Below are 16532 nucleotides of genomic sequence, written 5' to 3'. Positions count from 1 at the left end.
TCCATGCAGAACAACATTATGGCTATTCTTAGGTTATGTTATGTTTATATTATGTTAATGTTTATGTTTATATTATGTTTGTTTTATGTTTGTTTGTTTGTTTTCCTGAACACTGTGGGCTACTAATGGTTCATAGAGAGCTGATGTCTGATATGGTAATGGCTCTTCTTTGTTTTGTTTCTTAATATTACTTTTGCATGTGAGCAATTACTCTATTCTGTTGTGTGAGAATGTGTGGGAAGAAGCCTATGTGATCATGAATGGACAGTGAGGTATCTGTGAGACAATCTCAATACTGCAATGTGTGGTTCATTCTATGAAAAAGTTTGAGAACCTCAATTTGACACCACTATACATGTGTTTAAATATAATTTAAATTAAAATTATTTTTGAGAAATCCTTCAAAAATAAAACCAGAACATTGCTTTTAAGTGACTGAAGAGTGCATTGTTGTACATTGCATTGGTTTTCCTGTTTGCTCCATGCTTGATTCAGGTAAGTGAAATGTGCAAGAACCAAAATGTGCAGGAACCTTTTTCTAAGGCTGTGTCTACCCAGCAGTGTTATTTTGGAATAACTGACATTATTCCAAAATAACATAGTGCACATCTACACTAAAAGCCTTTATTTTGAAATAATGTTGAGCTGGAGGACTTATTACTCCAACTCCTGTAACCCTCATTTTATGAGGAGTAAGGGAGGTCGAAGGAAGAGCGTTCTTTCTTCAACTTCCTGCTGTGCAGACAGCACCAAAAGATTATTTAAGCTATTTTGACTTCAGCTATGCAATTGACATAGCTGAAGCTGTGTATCTTAATCTGACTTTTGCCCTGCTGTGTAGATGTACAGTAAGAGTGTTTTAGCAAGACAGACTAGTTGAACAGAATAATAAAACTCCAAACCTTTATCATAGGCCTGATTTTTATTGTGACCACGTGGCTCCTGAAGCTGAATGCCAGCCTCCTAGCATGATAGTGTATGGTAACATGCCCTCAAGCCACCAAGGCTTACATTCATATTGCACAAAAAGAATAAGAATGAGTTTTCCATCCAGCACTGAACAAAATCATATTGTCTGGTAAGCAACAGTATAACAACAGCATGATATGTTATGTCCAAAACTTTGTTTGATGCTGTTCCTAGTCTCTGTTTGCCAGAAGCTGGGAATGGGTGACATGGAATGGATCACTTGATGATTATCTTTCAGGCACCTGGCATTGGTCATTGTCTCAAGATAGGATAATGAGCTAGGTAGACCTTTGGTCTGACCCGATATGGCTATTTTTATAGTCTTACATTCATGTATTTAATTTTATTTTTAGTTATGGCTCCTAATAATTTTATAAGCAACCTTCAGATCCAGCCTCTATACTAAAAGTCTGTAATTTGTTGTCGCTCAAATTCATGTAATATATTTCATCCACGGAGCGCATCAGACTTGAAGGAAAAATAATTAAAGTGTTTCAACTACTACCGTGTAGGTGGAAGTGTTCCTTATATAAATTAGCACAGCAGCACCACAATGTGATTTTTATCTTGTTGCTTTGCATTTTAATGCCATTATCTTTGTATCTTCCCAGTGAAGACTGAATTGAAATTTAACATAACCCTGTCCAAAATCCTTTGTAGATCAGACTTTTTCTCATCCTATGTCACAGAAATCCTTCTGTAGGAGTTCCTTATCGTTATGGTCTGTTTTGGAGAGTGTAGGCCTGTGGTGGGCATTGGGGCTCCACCTGTGACCCATGTACCCCTTGCTGTCCTCTCCCTTCTGTGCCTCTTGTGCATTGGGGCACTGGAGCCCTGTACTTCGTATGCTTCCCCCTCTCTCCCAGCACTTTCTGAGGATCCACGAATCAGCTGTTTGCAACATCCCAACTCTGGGGAGAAGTGGGATTGAGCATGAATCAGGTAATTCACGCACTCCGAAACTGCTAGGAGGGAGGAGGAGGAGCAGGTAAGTGAGGGGCTTTGGTGCCCCGTGCATGAGAGGCACCTGGGGGGGAGGTTCCACCTGTAGGTGGAGCCCCAGTGGGCCATGGCTCTGTGGCCCACCAAGGTGAAAGAGGGCCACTAATACAGTCCATCCAGTATTTGTGGCTGCCTATCCATAGTATAAGCTTTGGGATAGATTAGGGATGTAAATATCAGTTAAAACAGTTAACAGGTTAAACAATTAAAATTATACTGTGTAACCAATTAACCATTCATGGGCTGGCATAGAGTAGCCAGGGCTGGGATCCTCCCAGGTCTGTGGTGCAGGGTTTCCAATTACCAAGTGAGATGGGGGCTATTCCAGGCCAGCCTGCCCACTGCAGATGGAGCAGGAACCACTCCGGCATGACTGGCCTGCCACATATTCAAAGTCCTGCCTGCCTACCACATGCTCGGGTCCAGCCTGGTGGCCTGATGCAGCTATGGCTGGCATCCAGCCAGCCTGATGTTTCAGTGGTTGGAGTCATGCCTGCCCACTTAGCGGCTGGAACCCCAACTGCCAGATGAGGACATGGCCCCGCTTACTCCCCCAACTTGGCCGGGGCCCCTCTGGCTAAGGCCATGTCTGCAGAAGATCACCAATGCTACAATCGATCTTCTGGAATTCTATTTATTGGATTCTAGTAAATGTCACGTGGTTCAGTTTTTAGCTCTAAGGGAAACCAGAACACTCCAGAGAGACTTAACCATTTTCTTATTTATTGCAAGCTTTAAACAGTGAACATAGTTATTTAAGTTTTACAAGCCTTGCAAACAATCACTATACAGTTTAAAATATTGAAGGTTTAAAATCTAAAGCAATTAATACAGTGCAAGGCAATGAAAAAGCAAATAATAGAAGATTATTATAATACAATAATTAAGCCTAATTCACACTTCACCAGTATGCTACCTATAGAACCAGGCAAGAGGTCATGATTCCTTTGTTTCCCATGCGTCAGAATGCCAGGCGGTATGAAGGAGTCCATTCCTTCTTGTTACATCGAAAACAGAACCTGTGGGTCAATCCTGCTTATTCCCTCTCATTGATTATCTTTTTTACCCCTATATTTATAGCAAATCGAGACTTGGTCGTTCTACTCATATCTACCAATCAACTACATTTTGCATAAAATACCTTATATGCCAATATCTAGGATACATTTTGCAATGCCAAAATATTGCAAAAGTGCTTCATTCATAGTTTTTCTGGCTGTCTCTAGAATTCTTCTCTTATCAAAAAATGGGATGTACTAGTACCAAGTTGTTTCTGGTCTTTTTGGCCTGGTCTCACTGTCCTGTACAAGTTATGCATAATTGCGCAAGCACTCCTGACTTTCCCCTACCCTTTTCTGGCCTGGCCTGTGTGTGTGCATATGTGATGCCCAAGCTTGAATCAGCCCTAAGGTGGTGTGTTAGAGATCCATACTTTGGACAAGGCCGGGACAAGGTCTAGCATTGCAAACATTGTTGTTCTGGTCACGGGAGGGCCATCCAGGCTCCCCTACAGTAAAGACCCACTAAATCGAACTCAGATGGCATCCCCGTTCGCAGCTGGTACTCTTGCTCCTGCGAGGAGTAAGGGAATTCAATGAGAGCATTTGCTTCCATCATCCTCCTGTTGTCAGGTTGGTGCGGAAACTCAAATTAAGGTACATTGACTCCAGATATGTAATTAACGTAGCTAGAGTTGTGTATTTTAATTCGATCTTCCCATTTAGTGTAGATCTGGCCTTAGGCTGCTCCTGCCTGGTGTGGCTAGCAGTACACAAGAGTTTAGAGACGATCTGGTTAACTCATTACCTGGTAAGCATTCCAGTAAGCCTAATGCTTACTGGTTAACCTTTTACATCCATAGGATGGACGCTCTCCCTAACATGCACGCTCTCTGGAGACTTTGTCCCCTCTCCCCCAGCAGGTTTCCACTGTCTCCTTGCCAAGATGGACTTCTAGTTGTTTCTCCTCCCCTTTTCAGGTCTCAGAGAAGTAGCCGTGTTAGTCTTTAAGGTGCCACAGCACTTCTCATTGTTTTTGCAGATACAGACTAACAAATTTATTGGGTATAGGCTGTCATGGGAAAAGTCACTTTGTCAGATATATGGGACCCCATACATCTGACAAAATGTTTTTTACCCAGGAAAGCTGATGCCCAAATAAGTCTGTTTGTCTTTAAAGTGCCTCAGGACTTCTCTCCTTTTCAGTTTCACCCTCCCCCATGGGGACAAAAAACACTTGACTGAATAGTCTGCTATCACTAACTATAATTTCTAAATAACTAAGTTTTTACTCTCTTGTTCTGACCTATATCTTTCACGTAATGCAGCAATGCCTTTTTCATACTACCCCATTTTCCCAATATTTTGACTAAATAACAGAAATGTAACTTTTGTTACCATAAGCCATTTAAATTCCTCAAAACGTTTTTCCCTTTCTTTATCAAAGCCATTACATGCCCATAATAGGCGGTCAGATGTTTCTTCAACCTCACAGTGCTCATATACTTCATCTTTGTGTTTATTTTTGAAACAAGATTTTTTGTTTAACCACAATGGGTAAGTTAGTACTCTAAACAAAATCACTTCAGTTTTCCTATCTCAGTCTTGAAGTATGGCATTATCCTCTCCCAGAGGACACAATTAAAATATTCTTCCTTTTTCCTTGTTAAGCTAAATATTTTGGTATTCGTCTTAATTTTATCTGCAGTGGGTTTTTAAATTCTAGTTTACTCAGCCAGTCCTTCCATTTCTAATGGTACAGTATCTGCCACCCAATTAATCCCAGATGCATTCTTAAGCAGGTTGATCCTTTATTTGTATTTATCTTTAACATGGTCTGCATGTTAGCTCTCCACCTTTCCAGTGTAATCCTTTTGGGAGTCTAAATTGTGTTGCGTACCTCAAGTTTCAGCTTAATAACTACAAACTTAAAAAATCAGATATAAAAATACAAACGTGTCAAAGCACATTATTAATGAAATATTGGTTACTTTCTCATTTTTACCATGTAATCATAAAATAATTTGATTTGAAAATACATATTGTACTTACATTTCAGTGTATAATATAGCAGTATAAACAAGTTGTATGAAATTTTGTACAGTCTTTTCTATTATTTTTATGTAGCCCATTTTAAAACTATGCAAATATCCAGATGAGTTCATATACGTCCTGGAAGATCTCTGTTTGCCCCCAAGGGTATGCGTACCGGTCATTAAGAACCACTGCTCTGTATAATCTTTCCCGAGTGATTTAGTATCAAATTTTAACTCAAATTTAAATTTTTAACTATATCTTAGCAGGGTAGGCCATCTTAATCTGTTCCAGCAGTAACAACGAGTCCAGTGGTATTTTAAAGACTAACATTTATTAGGGTATAAGCTTTCATGAGATACAACTCCTTAGATGCTTGAAGAGAAATGGAAGGAATAGAGAGATGGAAGTGCTAATTAAATCAGTGAATTAGGGATGTTAAATTTTGATTAATCAGCTAATCAAGTAGTCAATGGAATTTCTATCAACTACTTGTTTAATCGATGTATCCTGCACCTCTGCCTTTTAAATGTAATAAGAGAGCTACCCGTGGCTCTTACTACATTTAAAAGGCAGAGGCGCAGCAGGGAACCCAGGGCAAGCCCCGTTGTACCTCTGCTCCCTGCAGAGATAATGTTGGGGGGAACCAGCTTTTACACTGGCTCCCCTCAGCACTGGCTCCTGCTTCTCCCACCTTGCTGCCTGTGATACAGACGAAGCAAGCGGGGCTGGGCTGGGGTGGGGGAGGGTTGGAAGGGACTAGTTGAGTAGTGACTCAACTACCCAATAAGCTTAGGCTTATCAGGTAGTCAACTAGTTGACAAGTCACTTAAATCCCCAGAGTGAACGTGGCTCATCTCCAACAGTGATGAGAAGGTGAGAGTACCCGAAGGGGAAATTACCTGTTGTAATGTGAGAACCATTCCATGTTTATATTTAAACCTCTTTTCACGATTTCAAATTTGCATATGAATTCCAGCTCAGCAGTTTCTCAGTGCAGTCTTTTTTTTTTTTTTTTTTTGATTGAGAATGGCAGCTTGCAAGTGAGAAACTATGTGTCCAAGAACGTTAAAGTGCTCCCCCACTGCTTTTTGTATGGTGCCATGCTTAATATTGTAATATCTATTTCCTAGTACAGTTGTCTGGAGCAGGGATTTTGGTGACACTTTCATAAGACCGTAGACCTTCCCAGCATGAGAAATACATTTATTATCTCTGTATGCATCTTGGCCCAACATTACAGTGACAATCCACCTTGATAGAGCTGCAATTTTCATAGAATGGAACTTCCTGTTATTTAAAGGAAGCTGTTCTCAGAGCTTAAGAATCCAACACTTGCTCCACCTTTTACACAGTTGTATACTTGCCAGTGTGAAGACTAGGGGTGTTGAATGTTGGCTACAGATAGTGATGGCCATGCATCCGCTGCATTCTGCCCACCATACCTCTACAGCACAGTGTGAGTGTTTCGAGTGTTTGGGGTGGCTGGAAGGACAAGTATGTCCTAAAAAAAAAAAGATTTGTTCCAGGTCTGGAAATAAAAAAGCCTAAACTACTATAAAATATGCTATATAATGTTCAGCTCTCTTCAAAGTGACTTCTGTAAGAACTGTTTATAGTACTGTAAATAAATTTGTCTAATATGACTTATTCTGTTCTACAACAGTTTCTTTCTAAAAAAAAAAAGGGAGAAAATTCATTCCTTGAGTATGAAGCTTCCTGGCCAGTTGGAAATAATGACAGTATTGAGGGAGGATATAAATAATGTTTGTTTTACTCATGCCCATGTGTTCAGGAGCATGCTGCCACTGATTAGAGTGAGGTGTCTCAGCCTTTAGGAATAACTTCACAATCCATTCCAGAGGTAGCGGCACCAGCAGGAGAGTGGCCATCTGGGAACTTACATCAACTGTTGTTGACTTCCAGAAGCCATCCTAAAACACCCAACACTTCAGTTTAACTACTCACTCCGTTGGCTATAAATCAATACAGCTTAGGTTGACTTAATTTTGTAGTGTAGACTTGCCATTAGTTAGGGGAGAAACGCAAAAGTCTAGAGAGGTAGAGAATACATTGATAACTGAAACATATAATGTCAATGAGCATTAAGGTTGCCCAAATATTTTCATTTTTTAATCCCTTTTAATTGCTACTAACTTTGAGTCATTCATCTTCTGTTCTCAGACAAAGTGTTTTCTTTATTTTTTCAGAGTCTAAGCAAAAACAGCAAACCTATTTTTGACAAGACAGTGCATAAAGTATACGTTTTTCTAAGTGTTAAAATACATTGTGGGAAGGTTTTTTGTTTTGGGGTTGGGTTTTTTTTTGTATAGGCTGCAGCACTAGATTGGCTGGAAATACGAATTTAAATTTGGGAGAGTCAAATAATAAATTCACTAATGAATAAATTTACTTATATGTAGCACTTAGGGGTTTACATGTTCAAAATGTTGTATTTGCAATATAGTACTATCAAACATAAAAATAAATCAACTTTTTAATTAAACTAAGCAGATTTAACTTGGACTATACACATGTATCACATCTATTGAATAAGATTATTCCAATTTTCTGACTATGGCTAAAATGTTCCAATTATAAACTTCCAGTGTTCCAATGAGGTCTAGATTAATGAAGAAACTGTTAGTACATATAATCTCTTTCTAAAACTAAATGCTCACCTGTCAGTTGAAGGTAGGATGACTTTACATGAGCATGTCACGTTGTTAATCAAATATGTGTGTCACATCACTAATGAACAGAAAGAACTGTAGTGACAAGATTACCGCACATTTAATGTCTGGAATATTTTGGGCTGTCTGAGTTCAAAAGACTTATCAGTTGGTAGCAGATGAAAGTGGAGTAAGTTTGAGCATGAAGCCAAGAATTAAGTGGGCTAGGTTAACTTGTAAAGAAGGACCTTTTCTAGTGATTTTGTTGTTGTTGTTGTTGTTTCACTTTTTTGTTGTTCCGATCCAATTAATTAGTCCCCCCCTCCCTCCCCCCCGCTGATATGTTAGTCACTACCAGTATCAACACTTCTATTTGGTTTAGAAATACACATATCAGTATAACCCATTTAATCTTTTTCAGTTACATTATAGAGTAAAACTCCGATAGTCCAGCATCCAACTGTTCAGCACTCCCAATACTCCGGCATCAAAATGCCAAGCGCTCCTGACCAGCTGATTAAAAAGCCTGCCGCTCAGCACACGTGTTGGCTGTAACCAGACGGAACATAAGGTTGGGGGGGGGGGAGGAGTGGGATTGTGTTACAGTATGGAGAAGAACGTTTTGCTTCAGCGAAGAGGAAAGGGGAGGAGAGAGGAAGGGAGATTGTGTCCTAGCCAGCTGTTAAGCTGTGCAGCTGTACCGGACCTCCCCATTCTCCAGCAAATCTGATAATCCGGAACCACCTAGGTCCAAAAGTTGCCAGAAGTCTACTGTATCCTGTTTCTGCACTTTTTTCAACAGCTTCTCTCACAAGATAAGACAAAAGATGAACATTAAAAAACAGCCAATTAGCAGTAACAGGCTCTGTTTTAGTATTATACATTTCACTAAAACTTTGTCTGTATTTAAAAAGAAACAACAAAACAGCCAGATTTCTGTTTTTCTCCTAATTCTGATACAAAATCTGTTACGTAACGCATGTTTCTCCAGTTCCTGCCAATTAGTAAAGGATCATTCTCTCTGTGCAGTTAGTGGCAATGGCAAACATATGCTTTCCTATTTAATGTACCTGCAGGTATTCTTATACTAATATCTCCTCTTGACTAGTTTTTCAATATACACTGTCCTCCCAGTCCTTCATCCTGCACAAGTTATTGCTTGCTCTCCCTCCCCTGCCACCACTCAAATACCAAATACATATTTCTAAGTGAGGATGTTAAGTATCAGGTAATTGACTAATCAAATAGTCGATGCATTTTTAATCAATTATTCGATTAATCAATAGGGTGCCTCCGCCTTTCAAGTGTAGCAACAGCTCTAGGTCGAAAGCATCAAAGCCTGGGCTCAGCTAGGGACTCCCCTGTTGACCCTGGGCTCTGTGCGGTGCTGCCGCTTTGAAACACCGCAGCAGCATTTCAAAGTGGCAGTGCTGCACAGAGCTCAGGGTCAGCTGGGGAGTGCTGATCCCAGGCTCCGAGTGGCACTGCCATTTTCAAGTACCCTCTTCTCCCCCTCCTTGCTGCCTCTCTCTATATATAATAGAGGCAGCAAGTGGGGGGGGGGGGGGGGAGTGACGAGGTGACTATCCTGTCAACTATCCGATAAGAATTTACTTATCAGATAGTTGACTAGTCTGTCATATCCCTATTTCTAAAATGAAATTCTCGTGTTAGTCTCTAAGGTACCGCAGTACTATTCATTGTTTTAAAAGTTACAGTCTAACCTGGCTACCCCTCTGAGACTTTCCTTTTTGTAAAGTAGGCAAGACTGGTGAGAGTAAAAGCCCAACCCAACAGGAGCAGCATCAAAAATTCACCCTTCTCCTGTACAACCCACATCCCTCCCATTTCCAGAATACTGATTTTCTGAGATTTAAAAAAAAAATCTTTCTTCTTCAATTAGCCAAGACTAGTCAAGGAGAAAAAAGAAGTAGGGCTGAGACAACTTGTAGGTGCTACTGTTTTATATTTATGGACAATTATGTAAAAAAAAGTTCTACACTTGTAAATTCAAATTTCATGACAGATTGCAGTAGATTATTTGGATTAGGTAAACTGAAATACTTTCTTTTGTATCTTTTAATATATAAATATTAGTAATAAAAAATCTTACTGTACATTTTACAAATATGCATCTGTCTGCTTGTCAGTCTGTCCATCTGTGAGTCTGTCTGTTCAAGAATTACTCCTAAATGGTAAAAGCTAGGACTCTAAGACCACCAAAATTGGTGTACAGCTTCCTCTTATCATAACTTAAAGCAAGGTCAGTGTTTGATTGTGCCAGGATAATAGGATTTGCATGGAATTTGATTGTTTCCCATAAAATGGAAAGGAAAGGCTCTAGCACAGAGGAGGGAAAAAGGGCCTCTGTGGGCTGGATCCGGCCTGCCAAGTGGGCCGAATCCGGCCCACAGGGGCAGAGCAGAGAAGGCAACCTTAATTGGCTGGGGGGGGGGAGAGAGAGCACCCAAAGCCTCCTCCCGCCATGTGAGCAGCACATGGCGCTGAGCTGCTCGCAAGAGCCCGTGGAGGGGGGGGGGAGAGAGCGGAGGAGGCTTCGTGCGCTCCCCCGCCCCCAAGCCAATCAGGACCTGGGGGCAAGGGAGCTGCATGAAGCTTCCTTCGCCCTGCCCCAGCCCTGAGAGTAGCCTGCGACACTTCAGAGTGCCACGTGCTCCTCGCAGGGTGGGAGGAGGCTTCGGGTGCTCCCTTGCCTCCAAACCCTGATTGGCCTGAGGGTGGGGGAGCATGCCACGCCTCTTGCAGATCATGGGTGCTTAGTGGAAGAGGGGGCAAAGGGGCTTCCCCACCCCCAAACCAATCATGGTCTGGGAGAAGGGTAGCCACACCCCTTTATGTTTCGACCACTGCCCTTCTGGGGTGGCCTCGGGCTACTTTAAAAAAATTTAAGTGGCCCCTGGGCAAAAATTATTGTCCACCCCTTCTTTAGCAGGAGGTAGTTATACTGCAGAATGACCAAAGGGACCAGAAATGGGGACATTACAACCCCACTGGGCCAGCTGGGGCTATGAGTGGAGAAAGTGAAAGCTATCTAGTATCTTTCAGAGAATTTCTCTGTGTATGTCCACACTAGGAAATATTTTCGAAATAACGAAATTTGACATAGCTTCAGATATAACAAAATAAAAATAATGTGTCCCCACTACGGGAAAGCATTGAAATTAGTCAGAATTATTTTGAAATAGCACATCCACAGTGATTGAAGCTTGCCTTGGACTTAAGAGCCCCTCGAAGCACTCTGGGAAGGGTACCAGGAGGACCAAGACTTTCTGTGGCTGCTTGGTCAAGCAAGCTGCGACGCGTGCTTTCAGGGGCTCCTCTCTATGGCCATGTCTCACACACCACTCCTCCACTGTCTGCCCCTTGCTGGACACAAAAGGGATGCAGTGTGCTCTGGTTGCCCTTGTGGATGCCACAGCACTCAAAGCATAGAGCCAGAGCTGTTGCAAAGCAGTGCTAGGCTCACAGGCCTCATGTTGCACCTCATAGCACAGTTTATCCAGGCTTTCTGCATGCTGCTCCAGCAGGACGAGGATCAGCCTCAGGATCACCCAGGTCCTGGTGCCCCAGCTGCTGCACATTCCTCTTAACACTCTGAACACCACGTTTGGTGATAGGAGACTAATTAGGACTGGTGGGACAGCACCATCCTATAGCTACGTGATGACTGCAGAACTTCTGCATGCAGAAGGCCACTTTCCTCAAGCTCTGCAAGTGGTTCGCCCTTGCCCACAGGTGACAGGACACCCCATTTAGACTGCCATCACCCTGTGGAAGCTTGCCATGCTGGACATCTACTACTCTGTCTGTCAGGAACCAATTTGGCATGGGGAAATCCACAGGCGGAGCCATGCTCCTGCAAGTGGCCAAGGCCATCAACCAGGTACTGCTACAGAGAGTCATCATGCATGGCTTTGCCGCCATGGGCTTTCCCAACTGCGGGGGGGGGGGGGGGGAGAACAGACCACATGCATATCCCCATTCTGGCCCCCATCCACAGTGCCTTGGACTATATCAATAGGAAAGGTTATTTCTCCATGATTCTGCAGGCCCTTGAGGATCACAAGGGATGCTTCACCAATATTAACGGCAGGTGGCCACGGAAGGCGTACCATGCCCTCATCTTCCAGAACTCCTGCCTGTTTCAAAAGATTCTAGCCAGCACTTTTCCCCCCAGACCACACCATCAGAGTCTGGGAGGTATGTCCATCCTGACATGACATGTGACTTGAATGAGCTCAAGTACCAGCTAGTGCAGCAACGCATGATGAAGCATCCCATGCTGCAGAGCGGAGGTGACAAAGCTCCTGCCCCTCGCTGGATTGCAGGTCACAGGCTCTGGGCAACTTACTGGTGATTTAAAAAGCAAAGTTTGAGCTCCTCCGCTGAGTCACAGCCTTGACTCGGGAGCTGGAGTGAGATTGCTCAATGACTCTGCCGCACGGGGGGTACCAAATTACCACGAGCATTGGCAGAAGCTGCAGAGGCTGCAGAAGAGCAATGACAGAAACAACAAAGAACACACGTGACCCACCGTTCCAGCCCCCTGACGTCAGCGACTTGCGCCCGCAGTTCTGAGCGGCTCGGAAGCCTCAACATCTCTAGTGAGCATGTGCACACACCCAATACCCCGCTTTGCCTGGCAGTCTAGGCAAGCTTGCGCTCGCGCATGCGCAGAACATACCTTCTGCCGCACATCCAGGGCCGGAGAAAGACAAGCGCCTCTACAGGAAAACTCACAATGTCAGCGGCAGCCGAGTCTCGCAGAACTCGGTGGTTGCTCTTTGAGTCTCGCGATAGTTCGTTCTCCTTGCGTTTCGCTGTAGCCGGCGAAGAGGGCGGGGGGGCGCTGCGTTCGATACCCGTCCCGCGCGGAGGCGGGGTTGCGAGGCCCCGCCCCGAGCTATGTGCCGCCGCCTTCGCCTGCTCGCGGGAGCTGGAGCGGCCGAGCAGCAGCTGCGGAGTTTTCGCTGCCGCCCTGGTGGCTGGGGCTGGGGCTGGGGCTGGGGCATGAGCCTGGCGCCCGCGCGCGTGCAGTGAGGCCGGCCGGGCCCCGCCGCCTCTGCGCCATGAATCTGCACCAGGTGCTGACGGGCGCCGTGAACCCCGGGGACAACTGCTTCTCCGTGGGGAGCCTCCTCGGCCAGCCGCTCACGGTGAGTCCCGGGCCGGGCTGCCCCGCCGGCCGCGCCCCGAGCCGCCCGTGATGGGGCCTCAGCAGCCCCACAGCGTTCCCATGGCTACTCCCGTGTGCTGCCCCCCTCGGGCCCGTGACCGCTCGCTCCGTGCTGCCCTCCCGCCCGGGCCCCGTCCGCTCTGCACCGGGCACGGGGTGGCCTGAACTATCCGCCGGGAACCAGGTTGCTAACTGGATGCGTCCGGGCGGGGTGGGATTGGCTTGGGCTGGTTCAGGTGCACTGGGGACATATGACCCGGGAGGCGGGGGAGCAGCACAATGCAGCTCATGAGATCAAAGTGCTACCGAAATGGGGTGAGTGGGGACGCTTTGTTTCTTGGCTGCTGTTACTGTTGATATTATCATACATTACAATAGCACACCCACGGTATGCTAGGCACTGTCCACGTACACACGCAGGGATGACACAGTCCCTGCGTTGAAGAGCTTCTACAGTTTAAGGCCTACAGCCTAGCACACCTGTTCATAACTGCCTATTGGAGGAAGGAGTGGTCACACCTTAAAGAACATGGTTAGTGATAGTTGTGGTAAAGCTAAAAAACAATAAGATCTATCTATCTATATATATATGTAATCTCTGTGAGCAATGTTATGTTAAAAATACTGGTGTAGCGTCTTTCAGAGATTTGCATGTGTAAGTATGTGTTGCATTAAGAAAGTGAACCTACACTTCAGATTGCATAAATGTCAACTAGAAAACATGACTTTTTGATAAAATTTCAAATTCTCTTACTCTGGCATAAATTAATGCTTGAGTTTTATTTCACATTGAGTAGATGACAGGAAGGGCAGATCTACGTTACAGTGCTGTGTGAATGCATCTGCACCCATGCAGAGCATCCAGAGAAGACATGCTATGCTAACAGGAGAGTGCTCTGCTGTCTTCATAATTACTCCATCTTGGTGAGATGTGGAAGTTATATTGGTGTAAAAGCATTTCCTACCAACGTAGTGCTGGTGTGGACAGTGTGAAACACTGGGGGGAGTAGGCTTTTTCACACCCTCAAGTAACTAACTTAGATCTACTTAAACAGCAGTGTAGACCTCCCTAAGAGCTATGTAAAAAAGTCCTTCAGTGGCACAAAAATAGAGCTGTTTATAGCATACTTAAAAGTTCATAAGGACACTACTTCTGTCATATAATAACCCTGATTTATCTACTAAAATATTGAAGTTAAAGCTATTATTTCTGAACTTCCTGTTTTCATGCACCCTGCTGCTGAAAAGTAAATGTGTACAGCACTTAACTATAGAAGTCTAATTTGTACTTATTTTCAGTAAATAAGGGTTTTTTTCTTTATCCATTTAATATCCGTAGTCCACTATACCAAGCTTCCCTTCTTAAGTAATGAGTTTTATTTGAGTTTGTCTAGCTATAAATTTGAATAACTATCGTCAGCATACAAGACTCTGGAGTTGAGAGAACTCAATCTTTGGTCTAAATATAAACTATTCTAATCTATTTCTCCTCTCTCCTTGGTTTGGCTCTCTTGGATGCCTCATCTGAATATTTTATTCTCATTGTTTTTCCCATTAAATAATGCTAGTGATATTATTGCAGTACCAAAGTCTTTAGGTTTGTGACAGTTGCATCCTGCCAGTCAGTTTTACTTGGTACCCCCTATATCAGAAAGGGCCCGAAGTTGAGTTAAGGCACTTGTGTCAGTTTCATTTTGGATCAGCATACAGCTGTAAACAATTAGATGTTTTCAGTCTTGCACCCAGTTTAATGCACTGCCTAATGTGCTGGAGAGTGACTAGTTGCTAGTCATATGTTGAGCCTTTGGGGCTACTAGGCATGCTTCAGTGTTCCTCTGCTGAGGTTTTTTTTGTATATAACCTTGTAAGACAGCATACATGTTCACTGTCTGAAACTGTGATCCTGTAAGCAGTTAATCTGAATGACCTCTATTGAAATAACCGGGGCTTCATGTCATCACAGAAATTTGCCTGAGTAGATGCTGATTCAGAACCTGTAAGGTACTGCACAAAAGAGGAAGTAATCAAAATAAAGCTCTTTCTATAGATGGCTCAATCACTTTTTTTCATCCAAAACTATCTTACAGTATTACACTTGCATTTGGATTCTCCTTCCAGATTTTCCTATTTATGTAAGGCTACGTCTAGACTGGCCACGTAAGACGGAATAGGCATGCAAAGCAGGCAAGTCAGAATAGGGAAATCCCCGGGGGATTTAAATATCCCTCGCGGGATTTAAATAAACATGGCCGCTGCTTTTTTCCGGCTTGGGGAAAAGCCGGAAAAGAGCGTCTAGACTGGCGCGATCCTCCGGAATAAAGCCCTGCAAGTAGGAATAAGAGATCCTCCGGAAAAGGGCTTTATTCTGGAGGATCGCGCCAGTCTAGATGCGCTTTTCCCCAAGCCGGGAAAAAAGCGGCGGCCATGTTTATTTAAATCCCGCGGGGGATATTTAAATCCCCCGCAGATTTCCCTATTCTGACTTGCCTGCTTTGCATGCCTATTCCGTCTTACGTGGCCAGTCTAGACATAGCCTATGTGTTGTGCTGTTTAGAAATCTATAATGGTCTGCAAGTGATTGCTTTCTCTCAGGAGGGAAGAATATGCGGTTTTGAGTAATACTAATTTGTGCAATATTTGTGTACAGGTGCAGTTTTGACATTAAACATCTTTTATGTGTTTTTGGTGTGCAAGAACACATATTATTAATAGAATTTTTAGCTAGTAGTTTCAGTCCTGAAGCACAAAAATATCACTCATTGCTTCTTTTTTGGTTTTTGGTTGTTGTGGTAGTGGTGTTCATATACAACTTGATCAGATTTCTCCACACTGGTTTGAGTACAAAAACTGAACTACAAATATGTTGTCAATCTCACTAGTTATATTTCCATAAATAAATGGCTCATCTTTCAGTTGATTTACAAGGGTTGGAATATAGCCATGTTTTCTATCCTTTTTTTTATATCGCTACCAGATAGTGCTTATACCAGGGCTACTCAAATTTGGAAGCTCCAGGGGCCATAATGATACTCTTAGCACATGCCGAGGGCCTGAACTTAAGTGTAGTTTCATATACATGCAGTTAGCTTCTTTCACACTGATGGGCATGAATACAAAGATTAAGACAAGACTACACAACACACTGGCCCCATTTAAATCAGTAATGCTGGTATTAATAAAATGATACCCACCCTGGCAGCAACCAGACAGCCAACACAGGACACAGAACCCACCAAAGGCAGGTAGGCTCAGCTCAGCCCTGGAATGGCCTAAGGGATAGGGCATTCACCTGGAGAGCACAGGGTAGTGGGTTCAAGTCTTAGCTGCCCTGGGGGCAACTGGACAAGCAACACAGACTGCCCCAGGGATGGATCCAGGCTCCTGTATTAGGAAGGCAGGATAAGGGACCCCCTGAAGGCAGGGGGATGGACCCTGGAGTGGCCTACGAGAGTGGCCTGCCTGTGCCCCCAGCCAGTGGCACAAGTGCCCTTAGGGGTACTCGAGAAGCCTTGGGGGTACATCAACACAACTGAAATTTTCACCCATATGACAGCACTTTTAATGAGCAATGACAGTCAAGGAATTTAACTGCTAAAAGGAGTATTAACAGAAGACCATCATATAGACTATTTTATTGTTTTGGCTCCCACCCACGGGCTG

The 16532-nt window shown here is 43.7% G+C and overlaps 2 protein-coding genes across 4 annotated transcripts in view; one reads left to right on the top strand and one right to left on the bottom strand.

The window, feature by feature from the left end:
* The window catches only part of DTWD2 (DTW motif tRNA-uridine aminocarboxypropyltransferase 2), a 251190-nt gene extending 238667 nt beyond the window's left edge, over positions 1-12523 (bottom strand). Inside the window, exon 1 of the mRNA XM_089779290.1 lies at positions 12381-12523. Within this exon, the coding sequence (XP_089635416.1) occupies positions 12381-12394 (14 nt within the window). The 5' untranslated portion in view covers positions 12395-12523. The remainder of the gene's footprint in view (positions 1-12380) is intronic.
* Positions 12524-12617: 94 nt separating this feature from the next.
* The window catches only part of DMXL1 (Dmx like 1), a 141383-nt gene continuing 137468 nt past the window's right edge, over positions 12618-16532 (top strand). For all 3 annotated transcript variants that reach the window (XM_006134492.5, XM_075931961.2, XM_006134494.4), the window contains exon 1: positions 12618-12852. In XM_006134492.5, coding sequence (XP_006134554.2) covers positions 12766-12852 — 87 coding nt within the window. In that variant the 5' untranslated portion in view covers positions 12618-12765. The remainder of the gene's footprint in view (positions 12853-16532) is intronic.

The sequence above is a fragment of the Pelodiscus sinensis genome, chromosome 6, assembly GCF_052426305.1.
Source record: "Pelodiscus sinensis isolate ZL-2025 chromosome 6, ASM5242630v1, whole genome shotgun sequence".
NCBI classification, from domain to species: domain Eukaryota; kingdom Metazoa; phylum Chordata; order Testudines; family Trionychidae; genus Pelodiscus; species Pelodiscus sinensis.
Note: the sequence above shows the minus strand (reverse complement) of the source record. Positions and strands in the feature narration are given on the sequence as shown.